The following is a 26,518-nucleotide window of genomic DNA, read 5'->3' as shown; positions in this document are numbered from 1 at the left end:
TTTCATGGCAGGGCTTAGGAATAGCAGGATTCCCAACACCTTCACTTCTGGCTCCACTCAGAAAGGCAATGATAGACACATTTCATCTTCTCAGACCACCTTTGCCAAGCAACACATTGAAGGCCATGGAAATGTGGCTCTCGTTTATGCCACTAAGCTTTGAGGTATTTGGGAATATCGCTTGTAATTTTAACAATAGCAATTTCGTGAGCATGCTGAACTTTCCAGTCTTTTTAAAGACTGAAAAACTGTCATTATTTCAGCATATTATGCCCTTCAATTGTTAAATAAATCATTATCTGTCTACTTTAATTTATACATTTGTGTTGTCCAAGATTGGAGACAAGTTACATAGAACACATCAGCATTTTCTAGGGCCAAACTGAGCTACATCAAAGGTCCATCCAGCAGAGACCAGAAATCCATGCCAAGTAAAGCATATAAGATGATAATTTTCCCCCAGTTCCTAGCTGGGGAGTTGGATGAGTTGGAGTTTCTGAGTTGGATGTGGTCTCTGCATATCTTGATTTCTTATTTCAACTTGGCAAATCTCTCTTTGAGCCTGCATAAACACTCTTCCTGCAGGACACTCCTGGCGTCCTGCAGGAAGAAGCTCCCAGCTCAGCTACCTGTTGCGTGTCACTTCCTTGGCTTGTTTGGAACCTGCCACCTCTTAGATCCCTTTGATACACCCAAAGTTCTACATGCCCCTCTCCTCCCCACAGTCATGGATGCACAGACCCCTCACACCCCCAGTCCTGTGCTGTATGCTGTACCAGCTCTAAGGGATCACAGATTCTGACCTCACAAGTCACTGCTTTTTCAACCCCCTAACTGACACCGACCCCGAATGGTGGCCCCAATAAACCCTGCCGAAGTTACAGTGCTCCGTTGGGTTCATCCTGTGTCAGCCCAGACCCCAGCTCCACATCTAACTTCATGAATTTCACAAAGGCTGCCACGCATTTCCAAACTCTGTTTTTCTTTTTTATTCCACTGTTATCAGCCTTCCTTCTAGTCCCACAGAGCTGGCCAGGTCTTAGAATAATTTTTAACTCTGTTGAAAAGCATAACATTTACCCTGGTGAGACATGCACAGAAACCACATTTCCAGCTCAAATAAAGACAGCTCTCTGAAAACAGAAAACTCCCATTTGTGACCTAAATAACCTTCAGAGTTACAAAACAACTTGCCCACTGCCTGAGACTAATCCTTGCTTCAACTACAGTAACAATGTTACTAATCACTTGGAGAGCACTACCCAAAATTGATCTTTCTTTTAGTTTCTGGTCTGGACACCAAACTTAGCTCTTCCACTGCCTTCTTCCCAACTCAACCCAACTTGCAGTTAACATCTTGGCTTCACTGCTGTATCCTAACGCCTGCCTTCAAAACCTCGTTAAAAGCTTCCCACACCAGCTCTTCACATGCTGCTAGTACTGTAGCTGTCCACAGCTGAGGAATACACCCTGCTTAGGAGCTTCTCTGAAGTTGGACCATCAACACAAACTGCAGCCCTTCTCTGGACTCATTCCAACAGGTCCATGTATTTCCTGTGCTAAGTACCCCAGAGTTGGATGCAGTGTGCCAGGAGGGGCCTCACAAGAGCAGAGTAGAAGGGCAAAACCATTTTCCTCGTCCTTCCTGGAAACCACACCTTATGCCACTTGAACCTTGCCAGCTCCACCTGACATCCCGGTCCTGCACTTGGGATGACTGGCACAATGCCAGTTGGGCAGCAAGAGTTTCAGCTTTGGCCACAGCAAGATACAGCCTTAGATGAGAGTTATAGTTTGAGTCTGACAGAGGAAGAAGGAAAAGGTTTGTTGCTAATACAAGGGTCAGAGGGTGCATCGTGGGCTGTCAGTCCAGAGATGGTCCCTGGGTCTCAGTGTACCTGCAGGACTGACACTGAGACCTGTTTGAAGGCATGGGTTTCCTTAATGGAGGATAAAGCCTTCTGGGTAAATTGGCTAAAATGAGGATTAAGATCAAGCTCAGTAGAAATGGAAGAACAGGGATAATTAAAGGGTTTTAGAATCCCTTCAGAACAGTAATACTGCTTTTTATTGGAATGGATTTCCTTAATTAGCTTTGAAGTAGGTAGGTGTTGCTGCTGAACTGCAGGTGAAGCCGGGTCTGCTGCTGGGGCCAAGGGAGGACCTCAGCCAGCAGCACTCTGACTTGTTTTTCCTAAGGCTGTTAATAAAATCCGCAGTGCCGGTGGTAAAAATAGTCACTGTTTCATACCCTGAGAATGTCTTGGCTTTTGGGTTTAGAAAACGCTCCTCTGTCATTACAAGAGGCAAAGAGACAAACACGCAAAAGAACACATGCAGCACAGAAGAGGTAACTGAAATTAGGCCAGGATCATTTGTGACCTGGTGACCCCCATCTCAGCATAAACATATCAAAAAGGGACAGCAGCAAATCCTTCTGCTGTGCTGCACTGAGCCTGGTATTAATAACTTCACTAGAAACAAACACGTCAGAGCTTTCCAAACAAGACAATGTGCTTCCTGGAAGCACTTTTAGCCTTGATGGTAATAGGAGCTGTTGCCGCGTTATCATAAAGGTTCTCCAAATGAGATCCAGTCTAATTCTGCAGCAGATGTTGAATAAAGATTGCTTGATCTTAACCTGTCTCAGCTGCAATTTCACTGGTGGAATGAGGAGCCAGCAAGGCCGGTACTGACACATAGGAAGACTGCTCCCATTTTCTTTTGAGACATCAGGAAATTCCTCCAGAAGGCTCCAAAGTGTCTTGCAGCAGCTAAACAGAGCAAAGACTTGTGGCCCATCCACATTCACTGCTCAGTCACTGATATTACACCAAGAAGCATGGTCACTCCCTTTTTATACAAACTTCAGCTGAAGCCAAAACTCTGCATGCTTCCATGCTACATCTCAGGAGCAGCCAGTTTTAAGATTTAGGACTATGCCTTAGTTACGGGGCTTTCCAGTCCTGTGCTCAGGCAACTAAACTATATTCTTTGGGCTTTGCATAAAAGTAAGCACACCTTTTTCAGTAAGAAAGCACCTGTAATACAACCCTATAGCACCTGCAATGTGCTTTGGGATTCAAACAGTTCTGGTTGCTTTCTATTCCAGACAGAACAATACCAAGAATTAAGTTAAGGCAACGCAACAATTTTTTTCATTGTCATCTGCAAGCCATTTTGGTGTAGGAAAATGTAACATCAAGACCACACTTTTGAAAACTTTTGCTTGACTGCTGTCATCATACCTTGTCAGTAAATACGGTGAGAATGAGGCTGGATTGTCCTGCTCTGAAAACATTGGCATGGAACCTCCCATTATCCAGAGGCGGAAATACAACACGAGGATCACCTTCAAAGAAGAACACCTCAGTTAGCAATGCACTACTAAGAACAGCTAAGGCCTCCAGCAAAAGTTTTGCTGGGATAGCTCTCCGTGCTGTGCAAAGGGAGTCAGCTCAGCAGTTTAGGTAAAATTCAAGTTTGCCACATTACACAGGGTGACAAACCTGCCAACCCTCAGCACAGAGCACACTGTGACTTTGTGTGTCCCTCTTCCGTGTCTGCATTACTGACACATCTCAATACCCACCACAAGGGCAGCATTCTCAAGGACAAATCTGTCACTCTACTGCAGTGTAGACTGCAGGATTTTGTTATTGACCTCTACCTAAATGCAGAGGGGAAAATCATGGGTGATGTCTTCGAAGTCCTTATCATTTATCCATGCTGGCGTAGGTGCAAGGACAAGCTCCATCGGTGCTTCTCATGCTGCGCAATCCTAATTCCTGGAAGGAATTCTGCAAGCTGCCACTTCTTCACCTTTCTGTCAAAGGACAAGCAAGGGGATCTGGCTCCTGGAGCAGCACAGGGAGCTGCACACCCAGAATATTCCCATGGAAGTGCTTGTTTTCTCCTCTGCAACATGTTGAGTCCTGTGTGGAGCACATCAAGCAGCAGTTTTTCTTACGACTCTTACCTGCACTGGCATTAACAGCATGTCATTGACAAGGCAGCCCAGTGCCACAGAGTCCCATGTATTTAGGGCAGGAAATACCTGAGGATGATTACATGGTTGCAAGGGCAACCACTATCAATCAAAAGGTTTGAAGTGGAAACACTGTAATATTCTTGTTTCTGCACAGTTGAAGTTTTCTACACTAATTCCCAAGCCTAACTTTGTATTAAGATCTATCACCTGAGCTTGCTGAGTCTTTTGGGATACTACTATGCATTGTTATTCTCATCAAATACACAAAAATACATGGTCAAGTCCATTCATACTTACGTAGCTTATCACCAAAGCAGCTCTCTTCAAAAAAGGCCTTGCAGTGTACAAGAAATTCTGGTTGTTATTTGCAGTCAGGTAGCTGAAATACAAGGAAACAAATGTTTGTTGAAGTACGTTGGAACACTAACTCATTTTTCAAATGGAGAAAAATGTGTACATTGATTTAACCACCCTACATGCAGTAATAATGACATCACTCCTACTCTTCAAAGGTCTTTCCGCATAAGTAAAATATTGAGGTTAGTTCAAGTAATACACACTATAATACATTGCATTTTTGTCACCAAAATCTGTTTTTGGTGTGTTTGTTGGTTTATTTTTTGTTTGTTTTTAAGTCTCCAATTAACCTCTTAATCCTCAGAAAAATCCCAGGTGTGTCTCAGTGAGATTGCTGTCTTCAGACTCCCAGAAGACTACAAGGAGACATATTTTTTAAAGGTCACCCAAACAGAGCGATTCAATTTTAGACCATTATTAAAATGCAAAAACTCCTTGTTCTCAGCTCTCTGCTCAGTGTCTAGAGAGGAGAATAACTATCTAGCAGAACTGATTCTAAGCATTTTTTGGGAGCATATTCTGCACACTTAAGTTTCATCACAAGTCTGCTGACGAAGTGCTATGATAATTAACTGCACAGAGACAAACACACATGTGGCATACTGTTGTAGGAATGTTCATAACATTCCTGTTTCTCAATGGGTAAAATGAAACTGTATTTGGAGCCAAAACTACGTATTTATTTTAATATAAAGTAGAAGCACTTGCCAAAGTCTAAGGAACTTTCTTAATATAACAAATAGTGCCATATCCATGGCATTAATTTCATGATAAATCTGTTTCTATTGAACCCTACAGATGCTCCATCACTGTAATAAAGCAATGACAAAAAGAAATACAGAAGAGACAACAGGAATATTTTAAGCATATAGTAGGTAAAAAACTATTGAAAAAGATGACAAATTACTCTAAGAAATTATAAATCAAGTCAACAAAATAAATTCTGAAGGAAAACCTTTGCAGGTTCTTCTCTATAACACACAGTCAGTATCAGGATACTCTATTTAAATGATTTACAAAAACTGCAGTTTGAATTGCAACACCTTCAAGCAAGCTACCTTTCCAAGCATGAAATCCTCATATGTTTTTCCTGTAAACATGGAGCTCATAAAACACATCTTATTTCCTCTCCAAATTCTTTAAGACAGTCTATCACCTGATTCCTTCCACCCTTCAAGTCTTTGAAAAAACAAGATTGAAGCACTCCCTAATGCAGCCAAGAGTCTTTAATACCTGAGGTTTTGTTCAAATTTTCTATAGTAAGAAGTTTGCAAGCCTGGTCACCATGGCGAGATGAAGAAAAGATTACACTGCAGAAAAAAAGCACCAGGGCAAAGCCAGCAAGAAACAGAGGCAGCATTTACCAAGATGAAAGAAGTACATCTGGATGCTCTGTACAAAAGAACTGCACTTCAGAAAACTTCCCCTAAGTGCCATGCCTAAAACTAAGGAACTAAACCACACAGCATAAAGCAAGCCAGACAACTTTCAGTCTTTGGAGTCTACTTACTGTGAAACGTTGACATTTATGCACCAAACCTGACTTAAATGTCAGACTAGTCTACACGGGCTGAACGCCTCAAAGTGCAAAGTTTCTGGAGTTCCCACTGATTTTAATCAGGCTGCAGCAAGTACAAGGGAGATGAAACTAAGTTTTCAGCTTTGTCTCCCCATGAAAGGTCAAGTTGGCCTTCAAGTGCTCACCATGGCCCGGCTCCAAAGCCCACTGGAACCAAAGGGAAAGCCTCTCACTGACTTTAACAGCATTTGGACCAAACCCCAGGCTTTTCTCCCCTACTGGAACCCTTTATGAAACTCAACCCCCTTGTGATTTGCAGCAGGAAGTGTTTGGTTGCACTTTGTTTACATTTTTATGTGTAGAGAGAGGAAAGTCCTCTATTCATCACACTGACTCTTTTCAAGAGCCTGTTTTCACTCACTTTTAACTCTCTGCAATAGTTAAGCAGGAATTTTCCATTACAAACATTTGCTTTAGGTAGAATTATTCTGGGAAAAGATCAACTAGAAGAGTTCAGCTCTTTCTCCAAGGCTTCAGCTACAGACAGAGGAGCACTTTTATCAGTGTCAAGAAGTCTGCCAACTTTATGCTTGAGAAGCAGCCATCACCTTGCCCCAGTGACCCAAAACTTGTGATGTGGCCATCATCTCCAGGCCGTGTAATGCTCTCCTCCAGAGAAGCCACCTGTGGTCAGGTAAACAATTCAATTAAAAAGTGAAACTTTTCCATTTTGAGAAAGCTGCTGTCCTGAAGGCTATCTGGAAACCACAAAAGGTAACATGGTGCAATGTTCAGCAAGCCTCCTCTCCACCCACCAGATTGACCCGTGGGAGTGGCATAAATGGACAGGTCACACTCAATGCCTCAAAGCTTTAGAAGAACCACGTGGCTTTCCAGAGCACCCTACTGGGCTACCACTTGTGTCAGGGAAGGTAGTTAGTAAAACATCTCACATCTGGTGCAGGTGGAAGAATACCACACAGTTTGTATATTAAAACCAAATGAACTGTAAACGGGACCTGGATGAGGAAGTTTGCTAAAAGTCAGTGACACACAGCATGGAAAATGCAGTAGCTTTCTACATGTAAAATCGCAGCAGCTTTTTCCACGTAAAATCTCCGATTGCAAACATATCTAAGGTTACATTGAACTTCACACTCAGGCAACCTTAAGACCAGCCAAAGCTCTTCATTTTGTCTTTAGCTAGAAGAAGCAAAGAAATTACTATTCTAACAGTTAAACTGCTTTATACCCCTTTTTAACAGCTGTATTGTTAAAGTCATTTACAGGTCACATTTCCACTCATTTGCCAACCTCTTCAGGCTGCCAAACATCCCTCTGTTCATGAGAACCACACCCTATCACCTGCTCCACCCCAACCAGCACAATTGTGTGCCAAAACCATGCCAAAACACACACATGCATTCACTCCCACATGAGAGCGGGTGTGGGACATAGGGAAAGCATGCTGATGGCAGCACCACACAGCAATATGCTACCTCCCAAGTATGTGAACATTTCAAGGTGTGGGTCTTCCAGATCTTCCTAAAAAAAATTACAAAATTAGAGGAGAAAACCCAGATCATCAGGTTCCCTAAAAAGGTGCAAAAAAAGCCCATTTGGGCAGAGGTTCCACTTTGTGCCAGCTTTCCTACAAAACAACCCAGCATGTAATTGCCTGCTTGCTCTCTTTTAAAAGCCTTTCAGGAATACTTCCCAAAGCAACCAGAATCACAACAAACAATAAATCCAAGAAAAGATTAATAATGCAGGGACTTCTCTCGTACGGTTCGAGCAGAGGCCAAGACAGATATTTGGCAGCCCCAGCTTCCTGAAAAGCACAGCTCATCCTGGAATCAGTTACATCATCAGGGCACTCCAAGGTTTTATAATTGAAGACAGCAGGGTAGGTGGCCCAGTAAAATTCAATATGGTGCGGTTTATAGGAACATACACTTTGCTGGTACCAGATGGACTCTGGGTTAATCAAAACAAACTTCTCTAAGAAGCAGGCAGCTTTTTTAATTTGCCTGTGCCATTGGAGGCACCTCAAGCTTACACAACAGTGTGAGGCAGCTCCTCAGCTGCTGTTCATTGCCGTGGCTCTGTGAGCTATTGCAGACCACTATTGGAAACAGGTTTATCCCACACTGCAGCTGACTCAGCTTTGGCATAAAACATAAACTTGCTCTGTGCTCTCTTTGAAGGCTTTCTCAAAGGAAGCAAATAAACAATTAAGATCTGTGATGGACTCTCCATCAGTAATGTCTAAAAGACCAATGTAAGTATGCAGCAGAACAAGTGTTGGTATATCAAGAGATTGTTTTGGCCAGGTCACTTCACTCTAAGAGGATCATTGCTCTTATTTATATTCTTCTTAGGAAACAGATCCAGCTCCCAGCAACCGCCAGAGTTTTGAACTAGCACTTTCAAACCCCTAATACTACAGGAAGATATTGGAAGTATGAATAAAAAAGCAAGGCTGTTTTCTTATTCCTAACTATTGATAACAGTAAGACACCTCTAATCAAGAACATTTTTAAGTAGCCCTTAGAAGGGGCTATTTTAAGTGCACGTCAAAGCTTTAGGTCATTGATAGATGCACACCTAATCCTAAATCTGTTTGACAGACTCCCCTGCTGAGAATGAGCAAGTTTTACAGGAGCCACATTCTTGTCTATAGAGACCACCTTACCTTTCCTACTTAAACAGGACTTCCTTATCATCTGTCCAGATAGCTGCATTGGAGAAGTATCTTTTCCACCTAGCTCAGCCTACAGTCCTCCTTGAGGACAGCCCTTGAAGAGAAAGTGTGTGTATGCAATATCCAAGGGAGAAAACAAGAATAAAAAATCCATCACGGAGTTAAAAGAACTCAATGAAAAAAAAAAAAAAAACAATACATTCTACCACATCTGGATATTTAACTTGCTTAAAGTACTTGTCAATTCAGGGAAATAAAATACCAGTCATGGCTGCAGGTTTTGCAAGGGAGAAGAAAAGCCCTCCTGCTTCCTTCTTCATGAGTAGTCTTGACCTTGCCCACAGCATGTGTGTGGCATCCTTGCTCCTTATCTCCCTGGAGAGCCTTAAACGCCAGCTACCACTACCCACGCAGACCTAGATGCATAAACACGCATAAACAGGAGCAGTTTTACAGGCTCTTTTGGGAGCTATGGAGGGGTTTTATCAAAGTCACAAGTGTTTTAACTCATTTTCACTGATAAAATCATGTATTCTTTGTGTACATTTTCAATTGTGACCGTATTTTGAATTCTCGCTGTTTATTGGTTTTTTGGGGAAAGCAAGGCCAGGGCATACACAGCAGAGAAGTTGATCCTACTCATGGCTTTTCCTTATTCTCTTAGGCAGTACATCATTCTGTGTGGGATGAAAGTAGAGGAAGAAAACTGGGAGGAACAAGGAGAGGAAGAGAGAGAGGCACAGTAAGGGATCAGGAATAGAAAGAGAAAAAAGGAAAGTAGCAAAATGCACTTAACAGATCAAAGATGTGACCGAGAACATGAAAAAGGGTTTCTCCTCATACCAGACATTCCACCCATGTAAGGAGGAGACACAGTGGAGGAGGGCTAGCAGGAAAAATAAAACCTCATCAAAGTATGGCCACCAGATCTGCCAGATCTCAGGAAACCAAAGCACCAAGCCTGCAATTTCAAGCTTTTATTTTCAGCCATTTTATTTCCTCTGCATTACACACACCTAAGGCATAGGTTCATTTTTCCCTGTCCTAGCCCAGTGAAGGGCTCCTATAGACATATTTCAAGTAACTGCACTATAAGCAGCACTGATAGCAGCTTTGGTGCTCCTCACATTGAGCTACAAATCCCTATTTACAGCTGCTTGTGCTTCTGACAAGCTTTATGTATTCAGGCTGAAAGTTTTCTCTTCCAGTGGTTTATGTTAAGCTGAAACTGTTTTCTTCCTTGAAAGTATGAGGTAAAACAGTTTGTCTTTTCCGAAAAAAAAAAAAAAAAAACAACTGGAGAGATTTGCCCATGTTGACAAAGTTCTGAAACCGCTTTATTGGGAAAACTCAGTGGTTCCAGTTTGGAGCAAGGATTTGTTGTTCAGTAGAGGGACTGCAGAGATGCTGCTGGTTTTGATTTCAGTCACAACTGACTGTTTCTGGGCATGTGACAAGCCATGGGAAAATATCTCTATTTGCAATGCTCACTAGAGACATGTAGCAATTCCCCAGGCTCTCCAGCCCTACCAAACGCCTTCTAGAAGGAGCAGCATCAGACTCTCCTGGCATTGCTCCTGCAGAGCCACTGAGGTAGGAGACTCTCCTGCAATGCCTGTATCTGGCCTGGAGACCATTTGCTTGGACTGCAGAGGGCTGAAAACACGTGTCTGAAGAAGAGGCTATGTGAATACGTGTTATAAGGAAGAGAGGAGAAAAAAGGACAAGAAAGGAAGGCAGGCACAAAGAGGAAATGAAGATGAAAAAAGATGAGTCAGGAAAATATATATGGCAATATTCAGACCTTTGCTGCTGTCAGAGATCCAGTGGCAGTATCCAAAAAATCTGCTACCACTGGAGCTCCATTCACTGGTGTCCCCAGTGAGCACTCAGGAGCTGCACTGAAGCACAGGAAGCAGGAAAACCCCTGCTTTCCCCAGAGCAGCTCCACTTGCAAAAGCAGCTGTGCTTTCCCTGAACCAGCCTAGCAGGAGCAGATGAACCCAAAACCACAGAGGACTCCAAGAGACTGACTGCTGCCTTTGTGGCTGCACAGGGAAAGTCTGGCAGCACTGGAATACAGCCACCCCCAAACTACAGCACCACATCCATGCACCACACTCACTCTGCATGCCCAGGCTTGGGAAAGGGGCTGCTGGCACAGGCAGGGAGCACAAGGTCTGCACAGTATCTAAAACACTCCCTAATCACAAAAAACTATCTCAACTGACAGCTTTTATGGGAAGAAAGGAGGAGGTTATCCTCTTCTCAACCACAAAGCTCAGTTATCCTGAGTGTAAATTATTGAGGTGCCCCTGGGAATCAAGTGTCCCAGTAAAAATTTACAAACAAGCCATAAAAGATGAGGAAGCCTGCTGCCTTGCTTTGGTGCTCTCTGTAAAGGGTTTCATGTCACTAAACACACACTGGTCCAGCTAGTTGTTAATTTACAGCAGGAACCATGGTAGCTTTAACATTAAATATGTCCAGTTAGGGAACTAAGGAGTTAACTTTTTGTCGTTGTCTTTGACAAGGATGCCAAAAAGCAAACTTTAAAAAGAAAAACAACTAACAAACAAACACAAAAAAAAAAAAGGCAGAGAAAGGGCACAGAAATCAATGTCTGTGAGACTGTCACTGGTTTTGGTGATCTCCTTTCTACTCCATGCATCATCCCTAAAAATGGGATAGGCACTGATGAGAAGCAAGGGGTAGGTAAAAAGTCAGCTGGTCCCAATCCCAAACCTGAAACAACTTTTTAAGGAATTTAAAACATTTTACTGGTACAGAGTTTGACTTGAGGAAGGAGGGGAAGAAAGAAAACTTTTACAGGCAAAGCTGCTCTCAATCAAGGCAAATGCTCAGTTGTGGGTTGTTGGGTTTTTTTCTTAAATATCTTTGCTCAACTGAATTACATTTTATAAGTCATCATTTAGGGCCAGGTCATACCCAAAAGAAACCTTTTGGAAATGCTTGGAAAGGCGCATCATGTTTTAGCTGTGAGCACTTCTGGTAAATCAAGTAGAAGGGGCAAGTGAAAGTCTGGTTTCAGAAGGGAATATGGGCACAATTTGCAAAGAAATGCAGGGAGAAGATCACCCGAACCACTGGGAAATGGAACCTGAAGAGCATTGCTTTACTTCAAAACCTACTTGTTTGGATTTTTTTTAATTCCTACATAATTTACTTGTAACCTGAAACTACATATAAAATGCAATTTAAATCCATATTTTGCACTTAATTGAGGAGGGGGGAAAAATCAAGTATTCACAATTTGAATCCCTGACTTTGAGATATCAGGATGAAAAGAGAAGCAATCATCAGACTGCTTTGATGGGGGAAGAGGACTGTGGACCCTCAGGACAGCAAAACAAATGTGTATGGGGAGATTGGTCCCTTTTCCAAAAACTTTTCCCATCCTTCAGCTACTTTAAACATAGCTTACTGCATGTCAGTACTAAATACTTCAGGAGGAAGGTATTTCCTTTTCAGAAAACTCCTAATCTGACATTTTCTCTACACTGTCCCTTTGCTTCTGTCAGATTAAATAAAGCAATCTGTAAATATACCAAAGCCATCTCTAAATACAAAATAAATGGTAAAAAACTCCAACCTTCCTCACTCTTTTCTCTTAGGAAAAAGTCTGGTATTTTTAACATCCTCCAAAATAGCTTGTTCTTTTTAAACACGAATGACACGAGTCTGTTAGCAATATAGTGAAGAATCCAAATAACATTCTTCAGAGCTGATATCCCTTCAGAGAAACTTTTTGATGTTTGCAATCAAATGCAACTCAATGCCAAAGTTATTCTGCAACGCAGAGAGAATCTGAAAGAAAACAATTCAAACATTGGCAGCCAATTACTTCTTTTTGTCAGCAGCCCTGTAAGTAAATGGTGCCTGTGCTATTACTGTTGGCATGAAATACCAAACACTGTACTTCCAAGGACTTTTATCTCTGTTGCTTTTCCATACAAACATCTACAAATCCTTAAATTCTCCAAATTAAAAATGGACTGGTTCTTTCATCACATACATTTGTGGTTCAGTTATGATAGGGCTCATCTGTGAAAAATAAAAATTAAAATCTGCAATAGCCGGTAAAGATTAGTGGCTTACTTTAAATGGATTTCCTCTGCAAAGCTATTCTTTATATCTTGTCTAAACAGATAATAAATGGTAAAAGCCAAAAAGCACATCCATAAAAAATAATTCTGAAACTTGGCAGAATTATAAAAAATAATTACATTTTATCCTATTTTGACCACGATTCAGTCTCATCTATTGCCAGTAAAATAAAACCACAAACGTTCCAGTCTTCTTTAAGTCACTAAGATATATTCACTTTGAACTGCATTGGCAAGTTCCAAAAAATAAGCAGTAGCAAGAAAACAACATGATTTTGTAGTCTCCATTTCCACAGAAGTGGGCTTAAATTCTGATATTTAAAAGCCTGGCAAGCCTGAAAGATGCTGCACAGTTTCTCACGAAAGTTTATGGAATATAGCACTCAGCCAAAAATCCAAGCAGCTTCTGCCTTGGGGATTTGGTCAGAGCCTGTAACACACCCTCAACCTTTTGCAGGATGGGCTGGAGCTGACAGTGAGTAAGAACACCTTCCCACCTGGCTGAGAGCCTCTGCTCCAGGCACCCCCTTGGCAGAAGCACATCATCCACCTGGCTAGAGGGAAAACACATTGGAACTCTGTTCAAGGCTTGTTACCTTCCAATGCTGCAACAAAACCACTCCAGAGACTCTTGTTTGATTTACTCACAGGAAACAGGAATTTACATGAAACTAAGAGATTATTTTTCTCTTCTTGTTCTCCTTTAATATTTGCACTGCATGTGTTTGATCCTATCATTAAACACAAAAAATAGCCCTTTCTGAATAACTAAGTGAAAAGTACCAGCCAGCATGGATAAAATTGCCAACCAAGAAAGACAGAGAGCTGCTGTTATTTCTGTTTTTGAGTTATTGATTAAATATAACATCCATAACACAGCCATCAGAGTTGCTATTCCACAAACATTCCTAGAGAAATAAAGACTTATTCCTAGTGCCAATCACATACACTCCTGTGGTTAAAATGCAATTAAACAAGTAAAGGATCCAATATACCTACAAGCCAGACAAAAGCAAATCATGGGAAGCTGAACTGGGGAGTAAAAACAAAGGTAAGGTTTTTAAAACATAATTAAAATTTGGGAAGTGTCAATACTGTTGTTTGTAAGTCATTGAAAAAGCTTTCAGGTTACACATATATGTATTATTTATGCTCAGGCAAAAGGGCACTTTTACAAAACATGTCTCAGGGCAGGAGGTTGCTGCAGTGTTTTCTGAGGAACAGAGGAGGAGTGGAGTGGAGTGGAGTGGAGTGGAGTGGAGTGGAGTTTACCTAAGTGGCTGCTGCCTGTCAAAGCTTACTCCAGAAAGCACCAGCTCACCCAAGTGCACTCTGCTTGAGCAGAGCGATTTTGCCTGCTTCTGTTTCCTTTCCTCCAATTGATAGCTCAGGGCTACGATGGAGAACACAAAAGGGCACTTCTCACAAGGGCCAGAAAGAAACGGGTTTTACAAGATGGATGGAGTGAAACAAGGCAAAGCCTTGGTGAACATATTGTGCTTCAGGCAATTTAATAAAACTCACATTACAAAAATCACTATAAATCGTCTGCTTGAGTTTAAACTCTTGCCCAAACCATACGTGCTGCATTAGCCCATGGGCTGCTCACCTCAGGGACAAAGAACAGCTCTGCCCAACTCAGCAGTACCTCTTACAGAGCAATAAAGCCCTGCTCCCTTTTTTTGGTTATTGGAGGTTTTTAAACTCTAATGATCTTGTTTTAGAGCCCTGAGCAGATCCCGGAGCCCCTCCCTATGCAAACAGCCACCTGACAGCACAGCAGAGCAGCTGCCTCCAGAATTAGGACAGAGACATCGAAACACACAGAGGCAAATTGATCCCATCGATCTCTCAGAGAGTTGAGAAGCACACAGTCCTCAGAGACCTTTATTATTTCACTCTGCAATGAAAGGGCTTGGCAGTAAACTACAGAGAGCCAGTTTTATAGGCTGGGAGGGAAATGATTATAGAACATTATAGAACTGTAGCAGTTCAGGGATCTTCCAGCTGGTTTAAATTATTTGGATTCCTTACAAGCATATTGAAAGGGGAAAAAAAAAGGAAAACTTCTGAGGGTCAGCCATGAGTGCTGTAGGTACCCCATGAAGCAGAGTTACCAATTTATTCTCAAGTATTTAAGGTAGAGATGGAAAGGGGGAGGAACGAAGAAGAATACAGAGGGAGAAAGGAGATTACTGCATCCATTTGAAAATATGGATTAAGGAATACCTTACACAAATGAGCAAAATAAAGAGGGGACCAGAGAGCAACACAGCTCCGTGACCACAGCAGGCAAGTGCTCAGGTATAAATTTGTATTCCCACAGGAAAGTGCCGAACTGACCCCACTCTGCCCCAGCTCAAAAGGTAACTTTTGCTGCTGAGGGAAATACCAGCAATTCCCAGAAATTTCCAAAGAGAACAGGAGCTGATTCTTTGCCTCCTTCACTTGGTTTTCCTGTTTTATTACACAAGCTTAGCATGCTTGTGTATAGCATATATACACACAGCTTGTATATAGCGTGCTTGTGTATCACATGTGCCATACTGATAGTTTTGCAGGGTAGCAGTAACATACCTAAAATGTCTGGAGAGGAAAGAAGTGTTTGCTTCAGTTGAAACATTTTGGTTATTTCAAGCCAGATTTGCAAATACTTTTGCCAGCCTCACACTGCACTTCTGTAAGCTCCACAAGAAAAATACATGGAATTGCATTGACCAGCCTTCAGCAACCCAGGCTGGTGGGAACAAGAAGGAACATCTTAACACCTTCCTTTTTCTATTCCACCCCTGGGAGAAGTGTGACTGTTACTGAATCTAGCTATTTTTCCACATTGCTTATTTAGACAATGTCCAAAATAGAAACAAAACATGTTTTTCACTAAGAAATTATTTGTATTCCTTTTCCATTATGGGGCAGGGATGGTGGTGGCATGTTGCAGATGGTTAGGGCTAAAAACCAGCATCATTTAAGCAAAGACTTCTAGGATGTCCAGGTTGGTTTTTTTTCATTGGGATGAATCTAATAAATTACTCACCCTGCTGGCAGTCAGCAGGAGCTCGTTCATGTTCCCTCCCTCCTCCAGGGTCAGCAGGCTACCCTCTGCTTTGGTTTCTTGTCCTCTGTACCTGTGCCTGTCCCTGCGCAGAGAGTGAGGCTGATGGCCAACTGTGGGGTTGGACCTGATGCAAACGTGATCAGGATCCCGTGTCTGCCCCTCAGTAACATCTGCAGGACAGGGACTGTGCTGTGCCATATCACACCCCTCACCTCCACCAACCACCTCCCAGTTGCACACAAGCTCACTTTAAAAATCAAACCTGCCAGACACCTCATTTATTTCAATTTCTCCTTCTCTCTTGCTGATCTGTCTTCCTGACTCTGCAAGGCCAGATCTGATAAAAATAATATCAGCATCCAGCAAGTTACAGTACAGGAAGTCAAAACCCTACAGACCCCATTCCACTCTCACTTCTGTCAACAGCTAGCTCTTGCTGACTTCACAGCAGGAACCATAACTTCTTTCCCCTTCTTTATGATTATTTTTCAGAACAACTCTTGGTAGAGAGCCAGCACTTGATGAAGAATGAGACAATCCCACCGGGTGCTATCCATCCGTGTCCTGCCAGCATTCCTGGCACTGACCAACCCAGCAGTCATGATTTACAGCACTCGTGTGAGCACATCACTGCTCAGGATCATCAACCCCACCCAGGAGGGGATGCTCCCTCTCCTGCCCTCTCTGCTCTGCCTCAGACAGCGCTCAGTGGGAATCTGACAGACCGATCTACTCTCACAAAACAAAGCACCCCAAGCTTTGTTTTAGCTTTCACCTAAAATCCTGGTGAAAGCTGTTTGAAACCCCAGCAAGAACAGTGGCAGCAGAGGGGGTATTCAGAAAGGCTGACTTTAGTCAATGGAAATGGGCACCCCATGCACCCTTTTCAATCAGTGCATGGGGAGGATGCAGAGCCATCCTCCCCTCTGAGTCATCTTCTGGGGACCCTCTTTCTCCCAGTCAGCAACAGAGAGTTCATCTCCTGTGGACTCAGTTCCTCCAAACTCACACTGTCCAGATGCAGCTCAGGCTTCACAAAAATAATTAGAGCAACTAATGGAGAAAATACCTTTTGGATCTGGTATTTCTTGTGCACAAGAGTCCAAGATACTTTCACCTTTTTGGCACACCTGCCTTTGAGTTCACAGCAACTGATGCCAGCTTTGATGGAAAAATATCTTGCTGAGCCTCAAAAAGCACAAGGTTAGCTTTCCCTTTGCTGCTCTGTGGGTCAGTCAAAGAGACAGATTCATAAAAGGAAAAAGCTTCTATCATCTCACAATACCAGCACATGGACAGACTGCTTTTTAGCAGGGAAAAAAATAAGATGACTACAAATAACGTTGATATGGCAACACATGTTTAAAATCAATAATGAGAAGGCCAGAAGAGAGCTTATCCAGAATCCTAAGTGCCAGCCTGTCTTACAGAACTTTGGCAGAGGCAGCTCTGGAAAAACAAGGTGGAGATACTTGCTTTATGGCCTGCAGCTTGTCTGTGTCAATCCCACCTCAGCCATCTGCTTCAGCCAAAACCCAGGGACCAAACAGTTCCCGAGATGCAGAACTCGGGCAGGCTACTGGGGACCACACACCTCAGGTCTGAGGGGGAGCACATGGCTGCCCCACAGCTGCTGAACCCCTAAGGAGCATCCCCCCCCTCAATCACTGCCAAGTTCAGCATGAGCTGCACTGCTGGGCTTTTCCTCAGACACAAATTTTGGTAACTGTCACCTCTGTCTCTGTGTATGTAGGCAAACTGTCCAGCACACAGTCTACCACACTACCTATCCAAGGGTTCTCCAGGAACATATAGACCATGGTCACACTTCCCATCAGAAATTTCAAGGATTTCACCTCCAGAATGGCAGAGTGGATTAAATCAAACAATCCATAGCAGTGCCTGGCACAAAAAAATGGCAACATCACCATCACTGGAAATTAAATGGGAGGATACAGGACACAAAATTCCTTGCACTCTCTAAAGAAGGAGCTAGTGTTTGTGCTTGCTACAACACACCTTCACTAGCAAGTAAACATTTTGTAACAAGCAGCTTTTCATCGCAAATGGCTCACCTTCAATTTCCAGAAGCACCAGTTTATCCATCCTCCCAGATGTCCTCAAGCTGCTTCATGGACACTTTTAAAAGCAAGCATGTGGAAAATGCAGAACTGTTCCCATGATGAAGCTAACCGCTTTAGAGGAACCACAGATGTGACTCCTAACATTCCTAACACTGGAATCCCTAAGAGTATTTTGTAAGCAAGTCAACCATGCCAAAAAAATCCCCAAACACTGCGAACACCTTTCTTACATTTGGGTCAACACTGAGAAGTGGGTGACCTCTTCACCAGTTTTGTCCTGCTGCCAGTTTACATCTCAGCACTGCGGTAACAACCTGAAACAGAGACCTGCTTCAAAGCATTCCTAACGGAGACTGGGAAAAAGGGCTTTCCCAGTCAGCCTGATCTGGCATAGTTTATATAGGACACACTCAACATCTTTATTTACCCTACTCTGGACTGAAAGCAATTTCAATCCAGAAGGTTTTGTGGTTTCCATTCCTTCAACTGCTTAAAAAAGGGATGTGCTCTATCGTTTAAGAGAACAGCTGACACATTTCAAAGTTTCCTTTTAATTTCTATCATGAGAATAGAGAATGGAAGGCTGTGTAAAGAAACAGCATTCTAGAAATAAACTAGTGCAAAATGAACATTGTTCCTAAGATTTCAATAGGGATGACTCCCACCTTCGGGAAGAAAGACACCCAACTCCACTTACTAAAAAAAAACAAACATATGCTTTTATCAGACTAAAGTTTAAGATTATGTGAGTTAAAGAAAAGCAGGTGTTTTTATACCACCAAGTTTGGGCTTTTTACCTGTCTTTTTCTAAACCTAAAAACCTGTTAGATTTTTTTTTTTTCCTAGACTCCAAGGCATACACTTTTCTCCAGGAGACTGAAGCAGTGCCAAAACCACACTGCTATTCAAGGATCTTAACACGCTTTGCAAAAACATTAATTAAAACTCACAGAGCAAGAAGAAGGGAGTAAGGCAGGATCTTTTATTTCACAGCAAGGAAAACTTCACCACCAAAAAAAAGGAGACAAAAATATTTGACAACATACCAACTGCCTCAGATAGAAAGTTGTGCTGCAGAGAACAGCAGAGGGGATGCTGGGAGGCCAGAGAAGTGCAGGAAGAAGAGTAAACCCCAGCAGTTTATCTCTTGGCAGTGCTTTTGCTAGACTGTGCTCCTATTACGCAACATTAAGTTGGCTGAGATTGAAAATAGTGATTCAAGAGTCAGTTTCCTTTCTCCTGGCCCTCCTCTGCTTTCTCACCACACCTACAAAATTGCTGCATCCAAATACAGCATCCACACCATGCCAAACAAAGCAGTTGCTAAATATCATCTCTCATTACAAGGACGTCTCTTCTGCACTTTTTTTGAGATTTATCACACAGCCATTATTCCTCTGTGCAGCATGATTTCCCACTCAAGTGTGGCAAAATAAGGCAATAGCTATTTAAATGCAATTTGCAACATGGTCTGTGTGTATTAATTTCTTTGTGTCTTCTGGGAAGATGGTACCTAATCCATAAATACACATCCACTTGCTTAACAAATTTGTCTACAAAAGAAAAGTAGAACTAAAGGGACAATTTCATTTCTACCGAATTTTACACACTCATTACTTCATAATTCACCAGCACCATTCCATCAAAGTGAACTAAGGTTAGGAAAGCCCTTAATACATCCTTACCACCATGGCAGGGATAGAAAGGAAAATAAAGGGGCTCATTCACATAACTTGCTGCATTTGTAATTCTTATTTCCCTTAAAGAAAACCCCAAAAAGCAGGTTCTTGGTGACGGCTCAATACTGCTGCAGGCAGAAAAGACAATCCGCAAAGCTGTGAGTTCAGCAGAACACAAATGCTTTCCCGAAGGCAGCAGGTCGGGGAACACTGTGATTATCTAGGAGGCTGGCACACATCCTAAGCAAAGGTTCTATCCACTTCAGCCACCCAGAGCAAGCACAGCATGTGGGCAGGAAGGAGCAATAAAGCAGGTGAAACTGGGGAGCAGAGCTGCTTGGGTTCTGTTTAACATAAATAGCTCCATATAATACATTTTACCGAACGACAACACCAGAAGAGTAAAGAAGAAATCTGTAACCCCTCACACTTGTGCATTTTCATCTCTTTGGACCTCAGTACATATCTGACACCATGGCTGTTACTCAGAGCAGATAGTGTGGCATCCATGCATGAAGTCATCTACTGCCTGACACCAAAGGCTCCTCCTTGCAACAGAAGTGTTCAGTCTTCACATCAGGTTGAGAGACTGTACCACAATTCTATTTTTGTTACAGAAAAGAATGTTTTCTGATCAAATTTGTTTCTAAAACAAAGGAATTCACCTCCCAAAGCCTGCCAGGGAGAGGGAAGGACAACATTCCTTCCTCTGCTCTCAGGAAATTACTTACCCAACTGCTGGGAGGTGTTAAGACGACCAAGTCTCTTCCTGATGCCAATACTGGAAGGTGCCAAATGCCTTCATATCACTCCGCTGTCAGAGCACGGTGAGGGAGCTGAGCACCACACATCCAAACTCATGCAGAAAGTTTATTTTGTCTCCTCCGATCCAGAAACACTTCAGACCACTAATATATGCAGCTCCAAGTTATTTCCTCTCTGGTTTTTTTTCCTTTAGCTTGAAAGGAGCTGGTACCATTGCTGAGTGATGGGTGCCTCTTAGTCAGAGCTGGAGAGCCTGAAGCTGATGCTCAGCAGCTGAGGGACAGAATAACCCAGCCCACAGAAGACTTCCCTCACCCTGCAGCAGCCTGAACTCCAGCCCATCCAACAGCAGCTGCTGCATTGTCTCATGTGTCCATGGAGGCCAGCTGCAGCCATGGAAAGACCCCATGAGCTTCACCCCATGGCTGAAGAAAAGTCAGTCAGCCCTGGGGCTGGACCAAGCCTGAGCATGACTGTGTCTACACATCTTCCAAGGGGGACAGAGATGAAAGAAGCACACCTTGCTTCCCCTGGAGATTTTGCATCCCTTTCAGACTGTCCACCCAAAAAGGATCAAATCACTCTTGTCCAGTAACAGGCAATCTTTCTATGGGACTTTGTGGATAGAAACCCATGGCAAAGACAGAAGAACAGGCAGATGTCTCCCCCTGGGTAGACAACCCTGTGGGACCCAGAAGTACACTACCAGGCAGGGAAAGACAATGATCCTTTTCCTAAACCATGATTATGTTATTGACTTACAGGCTAAATCTTTTTAACAATTTTTCAGACATAACAGGCAAGCAGCACGCCATTGGCATAGCAACGGAAACCTATCCAACACACTCATGGAAAGGTAACTGGGGTCTCCAAAAGGCCTGACACAATGAGAACTAAAGCCTCTGGGAGTCCAGAAAAAAACAAGAAGCAGCAAGTTCCTTCACTAACATGTGGGGAAAGCGTTGATGTTTACGTTTTAGTCCAGTTTTAAGTTTCAGTTCTCATCTCTTTAGTGTTGTACACTAGTGTACAACAAGGCATAAGCACAAGCCACTATACAAAATAGTTCAACTTCACTTTTCCTGCATGCCAGTTACCAAGATGAAGCAGGAGGAGGCTCTCTCTAGTGCTTCACTCGCCCATAAAATTACCTGAAACATATCTGGTGGGGATCCTGATGGCATTTTTTTCATCCCTCATATTTGCAGTTGATGTTTTTTGTTCTGTGCTTTCTCAAAATGGTTGCAAGTCTGAATGAAAAGCTTAACTTTCTGAAACTGCTGAGATTCTCATGGCACTTGACCAAAGGACATAAATAAAAATGAAAATATGCACTCCAAACATACACTTCTCTTTGGCAAAAGCAAAACCAAGTTCTCTGGAGAGTATCAGCCATCATCACTCCACAAAACCTGCCTAGACAAAGCCAGTGAGAAGGTTAGTATGTTATTTAGTAACAAGAAACGGCAATCCTGTGTCCCCTCTCCAGAAACACTTACAAAATAAAGAGTCACTCCTGGATTCTCAGATTTTAACCCCAGGTTTGTACCTCGACAGTCTCTCTAGTTCTGTGTGCCTACACATTAACATGCAGGCAGGAAAAGTAAGGAGGATATAAGAGATGCACAAACATAAGGATTAAGTGGGCAAAAATTGGCTATTGAGAACTTTAGGCAAGGAAAGGAAAGCTTTTCAGGCAAGCTTGTCAGACAAACAGCCTTCCAAGGGGAGCCTTGGAGACAATCCAACTGGACACACACACAGCACTGAGCTAGTCTGTTAAAGGAATTACATAACTGGCTGTGCATGATAAGAAGTTCCATGTCTGATAAGCCAAATAGTCCCTTACCACCTGATGTTCATTTGACAAAAGCGATCGTTTGCAGATTATTTTCTGGACTGTATTGGTTTCCATAGCTTTGGGGCTTTTTTTCTTTTACTGAATCAGAGAGTGCATCTCCCTTCTTGCTAAAGCCACAGCAAGTCCCATCAGAGAAGCGGTCCAAGAAAATTAGCATTAACCGACTGGGAAAGGCCTTACAAACCAATGATCTAAAATTCACCAAGCCTAGTTTAAGAAAGCAAGAAGAATCTCCAGAGGGAGGTTCAGCGAGCTGGTGAGATCTGCACTGCCAACCATCCCATTCCCTAAGCTTGCAAGCCTTATCATGAGGATACTGGAGATGTGGAAACCTCATCTGTGCTGAACACAAACAGAACGCCAGCAATCTACACCAGCTGTTCTGCTGCACTGACCCAGTAATCATCATGATTATGTGTCCCACTTACTGGGGGACTGTGCTAGAGGGATTAGCAGATTGTGATCATCACACTAAGCTCTACTCAAAAAAGCATTAAATGTAAGGACCTAAACGTTCAAAATAATTTCCTGCTTAAGTACCTCAGCGTTTGGGGTGCCCAAGAGAAGAAAATTCATAACTGGAAGAGAGCATTACCCTGCAAGTGATTGCACAGGGAATCCCACATCTCAAAAGCTGGCCCTGGGGGCACCATCTGGACTCCCTCAAGAGCCTTGCAACATTATCCAGCTGAAAAGGCTTTGCTAAATCCTTTGACACTGTCTCCCCAGAGCATTTCTCTGGAGATACTGGCAGCCTATGGTCTGGACAGGTGCAGTGTTTGTGGGTAAAAATCTGGCTGATGGCCAGGCCCAGAGAGTGGTGGTGAATGGAGTTACATCCAGCTGGGGACTGGTCACTGGTGGTGTTCCCAGGGCTCAGCACTGGGGCCAGCTCTGTTTAATACCTTTATCAATGATCTGGACAAGGGGACTGAGTGCTCCCTCCATCAGTTTACAGACAACACCAAGCTAGGTGGGAGTGTTGAACCACAACAGAGGAAGGATCAGGACAGGCTGGATCAATGGGCTGAGGCCAACTGTGTGAGATGCAACAAGTCCAAGTGCTGGGTCCTGCTCTTGGGTCACAAGAAGCCCTGCAGTGCTGAAAGCAGGTTGTATTGAGCTGGGGGTCAGCCTCTTCTCCCAGGCAACAAGTGATACAACAACAGGAAATGCCCTCAAGTTGTGCCAGAGAAGGTTTAAATTGAGTATTAGGAAAAAGTTCTTCACTGAAAGTGTGGTCAGACATTGGAACAGGCTGCCCAGGAAGTGTTCAGAAACACTTTGGGGCTGTAGTTTAGTGGTGAACATGGTGGTGCTGGATTAATGGCTGGACTCCATGACCTTGAGGGTCCTTTTCAACCTTAATGATTCTATGAAAGCCAAAGTTGTCTTCAAACATAAACTGGGGGACGACCACACCATACTGTGCTCCCAGGACTCCTGCCTTCCCTGAAGCTTCCTTCATGTCCTGACAGGATTACCAGGGGGACAAGAACACACTGACTCACCACACTAAGTCAGTATCAGAATCACAAACTCTCGTGTCCTCCCATGGCAGGGAGGCATCTTTTGTCCAAACATCTGCCTTGAGTTTGATATGAAAACAGCTTCCTTTTTCAAGCTCTCACATATGTTTTTTCTTCCTTAATATTTTTTTAAGTAAGATACTAGATATAAGATCTGCCACCTACTAAAATATAAGCTTTGATGGCAGAAAACACTTCCAGAAATTATCTTAAGAATCTTACTGAACTTTATCAAATCTTGAGTCATCTTTCTTTTCGTACAAGTGTGCACTTCATTACTTAGTAATGGAACAGTAATTGCTCTTCAGTTATGCAAGGTGCACCTCTAATTTGTAAGGGGTTTCTGGAGAGGTAATGACAGATGCTTTAAAAAAAATCAAATATGAGAATATGAAAAGTTGTTATGTAAAATATAATCGTAACCACAGAGTAGTCTGACAGCTGGGTCACAGTCTCAGTGGGTATAAAGGCACAATGCAAATATTCTGGTCTTATGCATTCTTAAACACTGAACCTGAAGCCAAGTTATTCATATTACTTTGCACTTCAATCTAACTGAATCTCACAAATGAAGCATCATCTGTGTAGGTCAACACCTGACAGCCCTGTTTTCTTGACAGGTTCCTACACACTCTAGGTAGGGCTGCCAGCAACTCAGCAGAAGGCATTTTTCCCCTCTGAAATTATGTTTCCTGTTTATAAAACATGTTGGATATGAAATATATAAATCAAATCTATCTATTTTCTGGTTTCTAAAAGTAAATTCAACATAAAACCTGCTAGGAACCACATTGTGAGGGACAATCTTGTGTTAAAAGGGACAATCATTCCAAATTTTCTCTACTCCCTTTTCTCCAGCTATACCACTGTGAGCAGGGGCTCAGTGCAGCCTTTCAAAGACCATGTGTTGGCTCACAGCCCTTCCAGACAAAATGTCAGTTCCAAACTTGGAGCACTTGCGTTTGCTGATGCGTGGCAGCGCCAAGATCAGGAGCAGCACACCATCCAAATGTCATCTGTGTGTGCAGATGCAAGATAAGTGCACCTCCTCATATGACTAATTTTCCAATTAAGATTGAAACACTTTTGTGCTAAAAACACAACAAGCACACGGGAAGAGCTTGTTCTTGCTCCACAGGGATTGAGTATCAAAGATACGCTCATTTTACTCTGATCTAGTTGGTTTTTCTCAGCAAAGCTTTTACAATATGTCAGTTTTGCACTGCAAAACATAACTGTGCTTTACTGCTTTCCAACAGTTTAGCATGACATCCAAAGGAAAAAAAAATTAAAAACAAACAAAACAAAGATTGGCAAATGCTTAGAAAGCTTGCTTTACCCACTCTGATCTCCATGCCAGTGCAGACATATTATTAGCAGGACCTAACTATCTAATGTGAGACTTGTTCCAACCCAAATACATAAACTGCATCACAACAGCAACTGCTGAGTAGATGTACCCAGAGGAAGCCCAGCCTTCTATCTGGAAGAACAATAAAAAACAATCACAGACTGCAAAACTTTCAGCAAGGAGAGCCCTGTTTGATCTACTGGAAAAAAACATAATGAGATGCAGTACTTGGCATCTGAAATTAGATGGATCAAACCAGAAATAGGGACTTTTTTAACAGTGAGAACAGCTGCAATCATTCACCTAAGGATTATTTCAAATACTCCCTCACATCGAGTCTTTAAAGTCAGGGCTGTTGACAGATGTGTGACACAGCTCACAGAGAAGCACAGGCTTCCTGCAGTAATTCTTACATGGAGCTCTGTCTCTCGCACCATGCTCTGTTTCAGATTAGATGATCATAAATGGTCCCTCTTGACCTTAAAAATCTACAATGATGCTCAAGTAATGGTAAAAATTACTTCAAGGAATCACAAACTGTGAGACATTTCTGCACCAATAGCCCGTGTCATTTCCTTCCCATACAAACAGGCTGAGGGCCACAGACAGAGCTGGGCTGGACAGCTGGCAGTCAGGAATCAAATTCAGTCCCTTGCTCTTGGGTTAGCAAAAGCTGAAAGAACTGCAAAAAAACCACCATGTACCTTGAAGAAGCACTTCCTCCCTAAAACATCAGCTGCCTGAAGTGTCAAGGAATTTGAAAAGAAATATAGAAAGAAAAACTGGTCTAATTCACGTATTTCTCAGCAGAGGGTTGCTACAGTGTGGTCTTTATAAAAATGGCACAGGAAGAATGACAAAAAAATTTTCTCTTCCCCAAGTAACTGAGCAAATCTAAAATAGTTAATCCTGGAAACATTCTCAAAAGATTAGCCATGGCTCAACTAACTTTAATGATGATAATTTTTAATTTAATTTCAAGTTGAATATCCTTGTGCAATAATGGCAGAGATGAAGGACTATTAGGGAATAATCTTGTTTACGGATCAGTGAACTCAGAAAATTGCCAAGGCACTGTGAAACATATTCCTTATTCACACCTTATAATTAACTGAGTGTTCTGCTTCAATATTAAAGTCATCTTCCCTATAAGAAAGCTGTTCATTTGGGCTGGTGAGGGACAATTTTGGCCACTGAGGGAGTCTCATTTGGTTCTGGCATTTCCAAACTCCCAGGAAAAAGCACCTTCAATCCATAAAAACACCAGATTCCCAAAGTGTAAGGGAAGGCAGAGAAAGCCTTTGGTTCATGACAAAAGCACAGCTTGTGAAGACAAAAAAAAACACTTCTCTCCTACCTTAATGCCACCTAGGAGCATTTCTCTTTTAAAGGCAATTGAAAGAAGAAAATGCAGTTCTTTTAATTAATTCACATTGAAAGGTGCTTTTGATGGAGTCAAGAGGCTACATCAGATCAAAGTAAATAATGCAACA

At 42.6% G+C, this 26,518-nt stretch overlaps 1 protein-coding gene across 5 annotated transcripts in view; it reads right to left on the bottom strand.

Moving 5' to 3' along the window:
• The window catches only part of TMTC1 (transmembrane O-mannosyltransferase targeting cadherins 1), a 133,055-nt gene that overhangs the window by 75,686 nt on the left and 30,851 nt on the right, over positions 1-26,518 (bottom strand). For all 5 annotated transcript variants that reach the window (XM_068190916.1, XM_068190918.1, XM_068190919.1 and 2 more), the window contains 2 exons: positions 4,289-4,370; positions 3,249-3,352 (listed from right to left, as the gene is read on the bottom strand). In XM_068190916.1, coding sequence (XP_068047017.1) covers positions 3,249-3,352; positions 4,289-4,370 — 186 coding nt within the window. The remainder of the gene's footprint in view (positions 1-3,248; positions 3,353-4,288; positions 4,371-26,518) is intronic.

This window comes from Anomalospiza imberbis, chromosome 5 (genome assembly GCF_031753505.1).
Source record: "Anomalospiza imberbis isolate Cuckoo-Finch-1a 21T00152 chromosome 5, ASM3175350v1, whole genome shotgun sequence".
Classification (NCBI taxonomy): Eukaryota; Metazoa; Chordata; class Aves; order Passeriformes; family Viduidae; genus Anomalospiza; species Anomalospiza imberbis.
The sequence above is the reverse complement of the archived record's forward strand: the minus strand, read 5'-3'. Positions and strand labels throughout refer to the sequence as shown.